The sequence below is a fragment of the Spermophilus citellus genome, assembly GCF_964194105.1.
Source record: "Spermophilus citellus genome assembly, chromosome: 6".
In the NCBI taxonomy this organism is placed as follows: domain Eukaryota; kingdom Metazoa; phylum Chordata; class Mammalia; order Rodentia; family Sciuridae; genus Spermophilus; species Spermophilus citellus.
Genome location: NC_138187.1, coordinates 10,789,588 through 10,802,804, shown reverse-complemented (window position 1 = coordinate 10,802,804; position 13,217 = coordinate 10,789,588). Strand labels below are relative to the sequence as shown.

The 13,217-nt window shown below is 37.1% G+C and overlaps 1 protein-coding gene across 8 annotated transcripts in view; it reads right to left on the bottom strand.

Moving 5' to 3' along the window:
- The window catches only part of MRTFB (myocardin related transcription factor B), a 162,603-nt gene that overhangs the window by 27,591 nt on the left and 121,795 nt on the right, over positions 1–13,217 (bottom strand). For all 8 annotated transcript variants that reach the window (XR_014022806.1, XM_081300353.1, XM_081300356.1 and 5 more), the window contains 5 exons: positions 11,077–11,142; positions 9,200–9,255; positions 8,073–8,148; positions 6,385–6,546; positions 4,673–4,851 (listed from right to left, as the gene is read on the bottom strand). Coding sequence is in view for 7 of the 8 variants with exons in the window: in XM_081300353.1 (XP_081156479.1) it covers positions 4,673–4,851; positions 6,385–6,546; positions 8,073–8,148; positions 9,200–9,255; positions 11,077–11,142 (539 nt within the window). In the remaining variant the exon portion in view is untranslated. The remainder of the gene's footprint in view (positions 1–4,672; positions 4,852–6,384; positions 6,547–8,072; positions 8,149–9,199; positions 9,256–11,076; positions 11,143–13,217) is intronic.

Below are 13,217 nucleotides of genomic sequence, written 5' to 3'. Positions count from 1 at the left end.
ACCATTTGTTGTAGAGACTGTCTTTTCCACATTGGATAGTCTTCATACTTTTGTAAAAGATCGTCTGAAAATGAATGTCAAAGTTTCTTAGTTCTCTGCTCTATTCCACACCTCTGAATACCAGTGTTTCTGCTTGTACCATATTATTTTAATTATTGTAGCTCTGTAGTGAGTTTAAAAATTAAGACTGTCAACATTAAAAAAAATTTTTTTTTCAGGTCCCTTGACTTTTTCTGCCAAAACTTTAATTCCTATTTTTATAGGGATTATATCTGTAGATTGCTTTGGGTAGTATTAATACCTTAAAAACACAGGATGTCTTTCCATCTATGTATTTGGTTGACTTTGTAGTTACCACGGAATTGGACATTTCCTTCCATTGCCCTGCTATATGGTACTGGGGTGTTCTACCACTAAGCCACACTCCCAACCTTCATTTTATTCTGAGACAGGGTCTTTCTAAGTTGTCCAGGCGGGCCTTGAACTTGCAGTCCTTCTGAGTGTCTGGCATTACAGGTGTTTCACCATAGCCTGGCATAACATTCTATCTTAATACCAAATTTAGTCACATTAAAAAAAAAATGCTACTTTAGGCCTGGGGTTGTGGCTCAATGGTAGAGCGCTTGCCCAGCGCTCTACCATTTATGTGGGTTTGATTCTCAGCACCACATAAAAAATAGTTATTGTGTCTATTTACAACTAAAAATATTTTTTTGAAATGCTACTTTAGAGCTCTACCCCCTGTGAATTACTGAAATCACAAATTATTGCCAATATTAGATAAGCAAACTCCCATGTTTCAATAGTTCCACGGGCTGATGACCAAGACTTTGCTTTGGGGGACATTCCAGACCCAAACTATAGCAGTGTTGGAAAATAATCTTGAACTATTGGTCTAATGAGAAAATGGTCATTAATTTGAACCCTCAGTGAATCAGATGCTCCTTTTGCATGATAGGTAATACATTCAAAGCAAGCAGCTTAGTGTCTGCCTCACAGTGAGTGCTCAGCATGTTTTATCATTTCAATGAAGATTCATCATTATAAATAGGTGAGGTCTTTTCTGCATAATGCACTATTCTAGGTAGTTTGCTTTTAGTCACAGAAAATTGAGTTAAAACTTAGAACGAGACAGATTTTCCAGCCTCTACTGTGAAACTGTAAGAGGCAGCATAACCAAAGGGGATAATGGAGTCTATGTCTTATTCAGATCCTTATTGATAATTACTTGTGATCAAAGTTCATCTAACTTTGATTATTTAATATATGTGCATATGGCTTGCTGTAGACTCTGCTTACTTTCCTTTTTAGCTTAAACCTAAGATTTCTACATTTGACAAAAGATCATATACCTGAGTGTTACTTGGCACAATGGGAAAAAAGTAGTTTATGAAAGGCTCCTAAGTGTATGTCCCCGAAAATACACTGAATAGTTGATCAACAAGTTTCTTTTAGCACTACTAAACTTCACATAAATCCCATTAGGTAATGGTTACGGTTAAACAATACTGTATTTATAACAAATGATTAATTTAAGGGCTTAAGAACTTGCTAAGAATCTCTGTATTGAAAGGACCAGTGTAACCACTTCACATGTAGCTACAGCCATTTTTAATTTTCTACAGCTTTCCATTGTTCAAAGTTGCTTAAGCATAAAATAAGTTGAGCTCCAATTTCTGATGTATATTCCATTAATATTTGGGTAAATTCCTTTTTAACTGTAGTTTGAGCAGAATGGAGTAATCCAGGAACAGTTTTGGTGTTACAGACCAAACAGAAATGCCTACTTCAAAATAGTTTTTTGTATTGCTATGTCATTAGCATTTTGGTTGTAGGAGCGCAAGAGAAGTGCCTGAAAAACTGGTTCTTTACCTAGGTGTTGTATGTAAAACTTTTTGGTAAAGGGTGTTTTTAATATTTGGATATTGTTCTGTGGATACTGTTAATCCTCTAGCAGCTAAGAATTAAGGAGACTATTCATCCTACATTTTTTTCATTGTATTGGGAATTGAACCTACGTCCTTGTGGGGTACTCCAAAGGCTTGAAAGCCTCAGTTCAGGACTGACCCAAGTCTTAGTGTGTGTGCCTCATTAGCATCCAGGGGCACTTAATCACATCCCCAGGGCCTTGATAAGTTGCTGATGCTAGGTATGAACTCGCGATCCTCCTGCCTCAGCCTTCCAAGTCACTGGGATTACAGGCGTGTGCAACCATGCCCGGATTTTCATACTTATTCAATGAAAAAAAGCCATTTCTATTTCTCCAAATAATTCTGGAATGTCAGCATTGGGTGTGACTCCCTCTGGTTAAAGCCTGTCACTTATAAACTTTGTCTTCAGCCAAGTTGCAAAGGAAAAAATGCAATGATACAAGCAATACACAGGAAAGGAGAATGATAACCTCTTATGCAGGCAGAACTATAGTGAAGCCGCTGACAGATGACAAAAATTTTGTGTTACTAAGGCCATACTAATAGCCATCTGACATCCTGACCTACTCCGAGAACAGACAACCCAAATGGATGAGAACTTTTTTATGGTATTTTCTTGCATACTTGACATTCTTTTTAGCTTTATTTTTAAAGCTCAAACCAGGGTGCAGCAAATACGTGAAAACCCATCAGGGGCTGGTCACTGACCCTCATCCTTCTTCCAGGCCCAGTCTCTCTTGCCTGTGAGCTTTGGTAGGAGGATTTATCTCCACTCATATGGAAGGAGAACAGAAATCTCTACAGCATTCCACAAGTAGCATCAGTTTTCTGAGTATCTTTCTGCACCAGGCCCTGTGTAGCTGTTGAACACATACACATCCCTCCAAGGACTTCTAGTCCGCTGCGAATTAAGATCCCTCTTGTAATAAGCTCACATTTTAGTTGGAGGCACAGAGACAACAAATGAAAGCAATAAAGAAATTAATGCTGAAAGACACTTTTCCTAAAAGATGCTCACAAGTAGAAAGAAATGATGAAAAAAGTTTGCTCTCCAAACTCTACACCTCTGTGAACTCAGGCTACCTTTTATGCAAGGGGTTAAGCAGATAATTCTTAAATTCCTTTCCAAATTAGTTCTATAGTGCTTACAATAAAAGAGCATGAAGAGCATGTTTTGCTGCACTGGACTACTTCTATTAAGCAGTTCAATAGTAAGGCCCAACACTATAAGGAGAGATGAAGAACAAATGATGTGCACCATAGGAATTCTTGTCAAACCAGCAAATATGAATACTCATTAAAAAATGTTAATTTCCAATGAATTATCAAAATATTCATTAGATTCCTTTGCATGTGCTAAAATAATATCTGACAGAGGTGCTTAAATAGTTTCTAAACAAATGAATTCAATGTCAGTAACAACAACAATCCAATTAAAACACTCAATTCTCAGAGCCAGGTGTGTAGCTCAGTAGTAAAGCCCTGGGTGGATTCTCAGCCATCTCATGGCTGGATCGTCACAACATTTCACTAAAAGTGAAAGAAACCCGTCATAAAGGTCACATAGTATATACCTGTTTATATGCACTGCCTACAAAAGGCAAATTGGACAGAAAGCATAGTTTCCCAGGCTTGGGTGGAGGGGTAAAGGCGCAACACTGCTAATGGATGTGGATTTTTTGGGGTGATGGTTGTACAACTCTGAATATTAAAACTCAACAGAATCTTCAAAAAGGTGAATTTTCCCTGAAAAAAAGTTTATACTAAGATTCATATGGAATTTCAAAGAACTCTACTGCAGAGGAACAAAGGGTAGAGTTCTCACACTTTCTGATTTCAAACTTGCTACAAAAGAGCGATACTGGCCTGAAGACAGACGATGGAGATCAGTCGAACAGAACCCAGAAGTCCACCCTCCTGTACATGGTCAAATGACCTTCAACAGGGTGCCAAGCCCATCCAATGAGGAAAGAACAGCTCTTCGGAGAAAACAGGAAAGCTTAATGACGTTGGCAATGATGTTTTAGATGTGACCAAAGCACAGGCAACAAAATAAAAACAGACAATGGGAGTAAACCAAATCTAAAACTGCACCAAAAGCAACAGAGTGAAGAAGCAATCCAAGGGAGGAAGCGTTTCCAACCACACGAAACCATATATCTGGCAGAGGATTAATACCTAGAATACCTAGAGAATTTCAATTCAGCACAGCAAGTAACCTGATTTAAAAGTGGGGATAAGACTTTAATAGACATTTCTCCAAATATGGAATATTATTCAGTCTTTAAAAAGGAAGGAGATCCTGTCACATGCTGCAACATGAGTGAACCTTGAGGACATTATGGTAAGTGAAATAAGACAAACACTGTAGGATCCCACTGTTATAAGGTATGTAGAGTAGTCGTAGCTCACAGAGCAGAAGACACATGGGAATGGAAGAGTTGTTTATTGGGTATAAAATTTTAGTTTTGCTATTTAAAAAAAAGTTGATCTGTTGCACAATAGAAAAAAAAATCTTATGTGAAAACACATGTCAGGAAATGTTGAGGCTTTTAAAAAGCAAGTTGCAAAATGTATATGTACAGCAGAAATAATAGGTAAGTATCACTGAAAACAGCATTCATAGTGCTGAAAAGTATTTTTTTTAACCTTTCATTTTTCTTCTGATAAAAATTCATTGCTTTATACACTATATAAAAAACAGGAAACTTTTTTAGGGGTCAAAACCAGAAAAATAATACCTGGGCTGGAGTGTTTGTAGTCACAGGAGATGGGGATTCACTAACTTTTGGCTCACTTGGGGATGCGGCTGACCCCTGTGATTCCTGGCTCGCTGGCTGGTCTGGAGATAAAGCGTCACTGCTGTCTTCATCAAATGAGAAATCGCCCTGAGTGTGGGGATAGTCGTCCTTCCCAACACCTGAGGAAGAAATGAATGTTAACTCACAAAGGCCCTGGAATATCAAGCTTACTATGAAAGAGGAGGAACACTACTTCCCAGAAGAATTGAGACGCTCTTAAATTACAATTGAATATAAAAAACTTCCCAATGGAAGCACACACCACTACCTGTGATGTATTCTGTGGGAAGGGAGGAAAAATGTGGATCCAACTATCAGTTGCAGGAAACACAGGGATAGGAATATTTTTAGTGACATCTGGGAATGCAATCAGGAAAATGCAGAATGAGGTATGCTAGAGGACAATACAAGCCCGTCTTGTCCACCAATAGATAAAAAAGGGAAGGAAAAAGGAAGATACACCAGCCGAAGGCAATGAGTAGACCTTGTCTGGACCCTATCGTGTAATTCAAGTACTAAAAAACATAAGGCTGCTGGGGATGTGGCTCAAGCATGCGTGCGGCCCGGGTTTGATCCTCAGCACCACATACAAGCAAAGATGTTGTGTCCGCCGAGAACTAAAAAATATTAAAATTCTCTTAAAAAAAAAAAAGGCAATGGGGAAAACAAGGTTATTACGGGGTATCAGTTGAGAAGCTCCCATTTCAAGGAAAAGCCCAGCTAGATTCTCATATTTTCTGGAGGGCCAATTTCCAAAACTGAATAGAGTCATACTTGTCTGAGAATTCATGAGTATAAATTGCCAATGTGTTAAAGTCACTAATGTAAAATATGAAAAGCCCAGGTCTAAGGGAAGCTATAGTTTTTAAGATAGGACAGTAACTTTTCAATATTGCTTACAGAATAAGTAGCATTATTCTTTTTTTTTTTTTTTTTTTAAAAGAGAGAGTGAGAGAGGAGAGAGAGAGAGGGAGAGAGAATTTTTAATATTTATTTTTTAGTTTTCGGCGGACACAACATCTTTGTTGGTATGTGGTGCTGAGGATCGAACCCGGGCCGCACGCATGCCAGGCGAGCGCGCTACCGCTTGAGCCACATCCCCAGCCCAGTAGCATTATTCTTGAAAGGATTTTTCTCCATTAAAGCTTATACCAGAAAGAGTAATACTGGAGGTGAGGGTGTAGTTCAGTAGAAGAGCACATGCATAAGAAGTGCAGACCCTGTGTTCAATCCCCAGCACCAGGGGAAAACAAAACAAAAATCAGTAAATATGATAAGACCAGGATAAAGCAGACAGATAACTACCATTGAAAGAATACATCCATATTCATCTGCTATTCTCCTTCCTGAACAAGCTATCTTTTCTAGAAGAAAATAGAAAATAAAACATGAAAAGTTTGTTAAAAAAAAAAATTATACATCCTAAATAGTATAATATAGTGATTTAACCTAGAAAATGTGATAATGAAATAACAGCAGGCTTAAACCTCAATCATAAAGGGGACTCTGAGTTAACTGGTAGCAGATGCTAACCTAATTAGTAGTAAGATAATAGTAACAAGAATTACTGTAAATGTTAATTTCTAGTTAAGTGCTGGCCTTTCCTCTAGAGCTCCAACCCTCTCTCAGAAGATGGTGAAGTCTGCTCTTGCCTATCATTGCCTCCTTGACACCAGAGTCCACAGCAAGAATGTTCTTCTCCACCAGCTCCATGGGTCCCGGCCTTTGCGCAATCTTTTCATTCAGATCATCAGCTAGTCGAGCTCTTTTCAGCTTCATCTGAGTAGCTTGCAGGGATGGCTCAGCAAATGTTTCTAAAAGAGGAAAGTTTTAACCATTACTTGAATTACTCTTTCTATTTCATGATGTTATTTCAAGTCAACTCACTAAACAGATTTCAACATATTTAGGAGTTATCATCTTTATGGAAAGAGAACAATCTGTTTAAGAATGCACCAGCATACAGTCTGTTAGCTCTACAGACATTTACCTATCTATACAAATGGATGTCCACAGACTTGAATTAACATGGCCATTAGGGAAAAATGGACTACTGCTATTGTTCACTTAATAGTAGGAGCTTTAGGCTGAAGGAGACCCTACTTGGAGTGGTAGAGACCAGCTTGGTACTTGGAACTTCTTTTATTTTTGGTACCTTCTGATCTCGGGGGCACTTAATACTGAGCCACATTCCCAAACCTTGGTAGATTTTATGTTGAGATAGGGCCTTGCTAAGTTGCTGAGGCTGGCTCTGAACTTGAGATCCTCTTGGCTTAGCCTCTTGAGTTGCTGGGATTACAGATATGTGTCACTGTGCCTAGCATACTTGGAGCTTCTTCATGGGATCCTATGTTGTGTCATCCTGGATGTTCTCTTTCACAAAAACCTGTTTATTCATAGTCTAATTTCACAAGTTTTGTTTGTTCATTTTCTCTCTCTGCCACTATGAACACAAACTCCAGGAAGGCAGGCATCTATTTGTCTTGCTCTCTCTCGGTTTCTAGTATGCTGGCCAGTGGATGAACACCTTTAAGATTTCATTTTTGGACAAGTGTCTGGCCTTTAATATGGTTATTCCTCATATTAAGCTATAATCTAATACTTTCTGTAAAATCGACCTAATTCTAATTCTAATCAGGCCTATATAGAACAGATCTTCTTTCTACCGGATAACTGGCTCTAGATATTTAAGAAGTCTTAGACACAACTATCACAGGATTAAGCCCCTAGTTTCAACAGAGAAGCAAAACAATGAAAGAAAATGTAATTTGGGACTTTTTGGTAGAGGTGCTGGCTTTCAAGAATGCTCTCTTTAGAGAGGAAAAGTGCCTGAGCCATGTGTTTAGCAAGAAGGGAATGCAGCTATTCCTCCAAGGACCCTAAGGGATGAGGTTAGATCACTTACTTTCTGGGCGTTGGTAGGGGTGTTTATGGTAATTCTCATATCAGGCTGGATATTTTAGGTAAGTTGCAGTGAGGAGTTGAGCCAGGTGGACATAAACAAGGTCATAGCTGAAATTCTGGGGTTAGACCTGTTGATGCCCTCTATGACTTCATGAGTAGAGCACATGTTCCTCAATGATAGATAAACTCTCTGGATCAAAAAATGTCTGCCCAGAACAGAGGAGGCACCAGCTGGTGGGAAAGCCATCCATCAATTGTTTACTTGGAGATTCAAACCTTGCCCTGTATATAACACAGAATTTTAGCGTTTCTATCCAATTTGGAGAATGTCAGCCTGGGGTGGGGGCAAAAAGTTATTATAATTGGAATAAATAGCTATGGAGGCTTTCCTACTGCTTGAGAAAACACAACAAAATAAGCAGAAAAAAACCTTTACCTTCTAAAATGTGCATCCTGACAAGTTCAGAACGATCTGGTCGACTCCGTATCTTGTGTTTCAAAAAGTTTTCAGTCTTTGTGTGGGGGGGAAAAATGGTAAAAGTCTTATCACAAGTTATTTATGATTTATTTTAATTTTTTTCAAGGTACTCCATTTAAGTAAATTATATGCCCTTTTTTGTCATGTGTTTGAGAGAAAGACTAGAAATTAATACCTATAGAAACTATTACCCAACACATGATTTAAATTTCAGATTTCAAAATCTTAAAGTGCATGCACTTTACAGACTTTTAAAACTTGGCAAAGTCAAAAGCTCATGATTTTGAAGGTGATATTTGGATAGACATAGGATTTAATTATTTCGATATTTAAAAAAAATCAAAATCTGCATGTTAGGTCAAATAGAAATTCATTTAGAAAACAAATTTCTTAGTAATGAATTTTCTCAGTTGGAATTATACTTAAACAACAGGGCTTTAAAATGAACTTTATAAGACTCTCAGAGATCATTATTGCATTCTGGGAAAATTCTTAAGGAATTTTTGGAATATGCTTATTTTCATACTGCATGATATTATCCACCCCCCACCAAAAAAAAAAAAAACAAACAAAAAAAAAAAACAGGAAGAATGTATATAATGGCACTTTCAGAGAAAAATAATAAACACCAGTACACTATGACAGAGTCATCTCAGAGTTGAGTTCAGCAATGCTCTATGACTTAGCCAAACTCTCCTACCCTCAGTTGAAATCATGGCCAATAGAGACCAAGTAGGGAAATCACCTAAGCATCTGGAGTCAGCACATCGCTTGGCTGTCCTCCTTGGCAACAAATGACAGAATTCTGTATTATGTCTCTAAAAACTGTTGTTATACCCTGAAAGCAAGGAAGTGAAGAAGTATGATTTGTCTTATGTATAAAAGTACTTGTTGGTTTAAAAAATTAATTTTTTCTACAAATCTCCAAGATCAAGCTATCCCAGAATACATGCTGTCTACACCATGTACCTTGAAGACATACTCCTAAATATGTCAGAGAAAATATAGTAATATTTCTATTTGTCCACAGGTAAACTTTAAAATAAAGCAGAGAAGCAGAACATTTTTAAAGTGAAGTTTCTTACTCTGGCTCGTTCCAAGCTTTTTATCTGTTCATGGAATGCTGCTGGGCTCTTCAAAGCTGTGAGGGGAAAATAGTTTTCCACAGTATAAATAGAAAAGTTTACACTTCAGTCCAATCTCACAGTATATCATACTGATAATCTAATTAATGCACAGGTACAGTTCCATTATTTACTAGTTCCTTTAGGAGATCCACTAAACTTGAAGCCTTAAGAATTAAAATAATGTACTTCACAAATAAAATCGGGAAACAATTAAAATGTAGTTGTATACAAACTGACAATGAAGGTATTAAGTCAGACTACTTCCAACTACTGGGGCAAATTTCTATTGCCCAGGGGACTGTTTGATGATTCCCTAGTAGGTTTTTGCTCTTAATGTCCATATTTGCTACTGGAAAAAGCCCACATGCCCTTGGAAGTATTGTGAACTTGAACATGAGGACACATGGGACCTCATGTTCAAGAGGTTTCGGGTCCATTTATTTAGAACACACACTGGGATTAGCTCCGTGGCCAATTAGTTACATTGCTGTTGGGCCTTCACAGCAACCCTGCAAAGTAGGTATTAGACCCAGCACAGATGAAAGGCTAAAAGGTTAATTGAATTCTTGAGGTCATATAACTAGCTGATTGTCAAAACGGGATTTAAATCTAGGATTCTGAATGATGACATGTTTTTTCTACCATACAACAATGTAGCTCTCTAAAAAATTGTATGAGTGAGAGTTAATATGCTAACTGCCAGTATTAAATATTCTAGAATCTTTGAAGAGAGTGTTTACTAAAACACCACCTATCACATATTTTTGTATGTGTCCACTATGTGGACAGGATACAGGACTAGAATCCTTGGTCTGCTGAGACATGACCAATTAGCTTGTAAGCACTGTACTCAGCCCTGGTCCTATTAAAACAAAGTAGAGACTCCCAGGATCCTAGCTCAGGCAGATTTGGCTAGGGACCAATTTCCAGAAGCAGACTAGAGCCAGCCTACTCGTGGCGTCGTCTTAAACATCATAATCAGATCCTGTTTGATTGGCTCAGAGAGAGGAATGTGATAGTGAAGGAATCTGGCAGATCATCATAGCAGCACTAAACACTAAATTTAAAATATTCAGATACTCAATAGTGGTCCAGAAAAAGAATTTCTCTGGGGGAAAAAAATCAGCAACATGTTCCTTATCATAAACCAATAAATGATTTGTAGGCTAGCAGTGATTTAGAAGACTAAGAAGCATAAATTGATTTTGTAATTTCTAGTGTTTTAAAGCTGAATAAGTTATCTTTAGGAAAAGTTATTTTTTAAACAAAATTCAAATAATCCTGCAGTCTATAAAATAACCACTCCTCCCCTGTAAAATATAAAATTTCCTCTAAAGTTGTGATTAAAGACAACAACTATTGTCTCTATAGGGACACTTAGGGCAGAAAGATTTTATTAAAGAATGTTTATCAGTCTTGTACCTGGGATACATTTAGTTATATTGACTACAGTATAGCGTCAAAGATAATCTGAATCATTTAAGAAGAATAAAGTTGTGATTTTTATCACATTACTTTTGCAAGTGTAATCTCTGATTACTTCAGTCATTTTAAAACTAAAACCAATTTTAAAGTTCAAAGGAAGAATTTTAGTGCCTTGAATTTTATATAAATAACACCTTTAAGTCCATCTCTTAACCTGCACCTGGTTTTTAAAATGTATTCTACATGGTTTCCTTAGGTTGGTCATGCGGTGCCTGGCTTTCCTCATCAATTGGCTGGTATTTGTACGCCAATTCAGTCTATATGACTGAAGTGTGGGTGGGACACAGGTTCTCCTCAGACATGTACATCTTGTTGTAAAGCACCAAAGGTGAAAATAACATGGGTCTTACGTGGCATGATGCCCTGGTCCACTAGTTGTTCTCTTGTCCTCCTTTGTTGCAGCCTCAGTTGGAGCACTGTGGAAAGGAAATAATCGCCATTGGAGTTTATTTGCAACCACAGGACCTAACTCACGCCGTTCCAGAGGAGTACTTGTTGAACTTTACTAAACATCTAGTTCATAACTGAATAAAGATGTTACCTAGTACAATCCAACTGATATAATTATTTTTTTATTTTGCCTGGTGCATGTATTCTGAAGTTTACTGAGAGTAATTTTTTTTAGTTAATAATCTTAATTTGATGACTAAAGCTAAGTATTTCCTATTTAAATACATTCATATGGTACCAAGCAAATAAAAATAGTTGGCTTATACATTAAAACTTGTTCATAAAGAAATCTCATTGATAGAAACAGAAATGTGAGATTTCTTGGCATTTCCTTTGTTTTTTAAAAAATAAGTTAGTAGCAAAAATATATCTTCAGGAAGAACCTGAATAGATTTTGTGAATAAAGGCTAAGTAATAAAGATTAGATCTATAAAATATTACTAATGACCCAAGGTGAAATTTTTAAATTAGGAGTTTAAGTTTAATAATATTTGCACAAACATAATACCATATCTCACTTTACAAGTTCTCAGAAAGGTACCAAAATCATTGACACCAAATCATTTTAATAAAGAGTAAACTATTTTAATATATGGTATTTTTGTATGCCAAACTGGTGTCTTGTCCTTTGTATATGTGGTAATGTTGATTTTATGACTACTGTTAAAACACATTTGCTATGATTAAAATTCAAAATGATTTAAAAAAAAAGTAAACTATTATAAGTGGTAGAACAAAATATGTATCATGAAATGTGGCATATATTTCTTCCTAGGTTTCTCAAGTAGATGACTTTTATAGCATCTATATATTTTTATCTTGGAAATGAGCCCATTTCAAAGTAGAGGAATACATGAAGTGACTTTGAGTAATATTTGTCTTAGTTGGACTTATATTCAATTTTAAGCTTCCATTTTGGTTTTTTGTGTCAAACTATGGATGAAAACCAAAGATGATTAAGGGTTTGCTTAATGATTGTTAATATTCTTTAAAAAAAAGCCTCCTATGTGTGTTTCTTAAATGGTGGGGAGACATTTTAAATTTTTTTGCTGTCGTGACCAAACCAGACAATAACAATTCTAGAAGAGAAAAAGTTTATTTAGTGCTCCAGGTTTCAGAGGTCTCAGTTCAGACAGCTGTTTCCCTATCTGCACATCTTTGGGCCCCAGGTGAGGAGGAAAGCTGTTTAGAACATGGCAATCAGAAAGCCTAGAGAACTCCACTCACTAAGGACAAGACATGAAGGCCAAAGGCACGCCCCCAGGGACCCACCTCCTCCAGCCATACTCCACTTGCCCACTTACTGCCTATTAATCCATACCAGATTAATCCACGAAGAGGTTAAGGTTCTCATAACCCAATCATTTCACCTCTGCACATGAGCTCTATGAGGGGACATCTCATAACTAAACTATTACAGGGCAGAAGACAATTTTCTAGTGAGGGAAACTGGAGCAGGAGGCTGGTTTGGAATGCAGTAAGCTCTGAAGACGCAGGGACCATGGTACCGATAGTCTTGGCCGTTTCTTGGTCTTGTGCGGACTACAGAGTAGAACCAAGTCTTAGCTATACCTCAAAAAGAGCCTGAATTATAAAAAGTTTCTTTCCCTTGTTAGAGATGAATTCTGTCTTCTACTGAATATAGAAACGTGGTTTTTGTTTTGGGACCACAGGATCAAAAGCTTTGCTGACATTCTATTTAGAATTGAAGCAACTGACATAAGATTCTGTTACACAAAGCAAAAGAAAAATTAAACTTAAGTTTAAAAATATAGGTGTATTTCTGACAAATATTTTGTGGTGCTTTCAATCAGTTGTGCACTAACACAAAGATCTTTTTTAATAGTTTAATGAGGATAATATGTTCCCACTATATTTTACTAGGAACACAAATAACCAAGGAGCAGACCTATGAATCCCATAGCACCCAATGCCTACAGTCTCCAACATCCTATGAATGCTAAAGATAATGCTTGATGGCATTTAGGGTGGTAATATGCAGGAGACTGAGAAGAGAAAAAGGTTGAGGCGATTTCCAGCT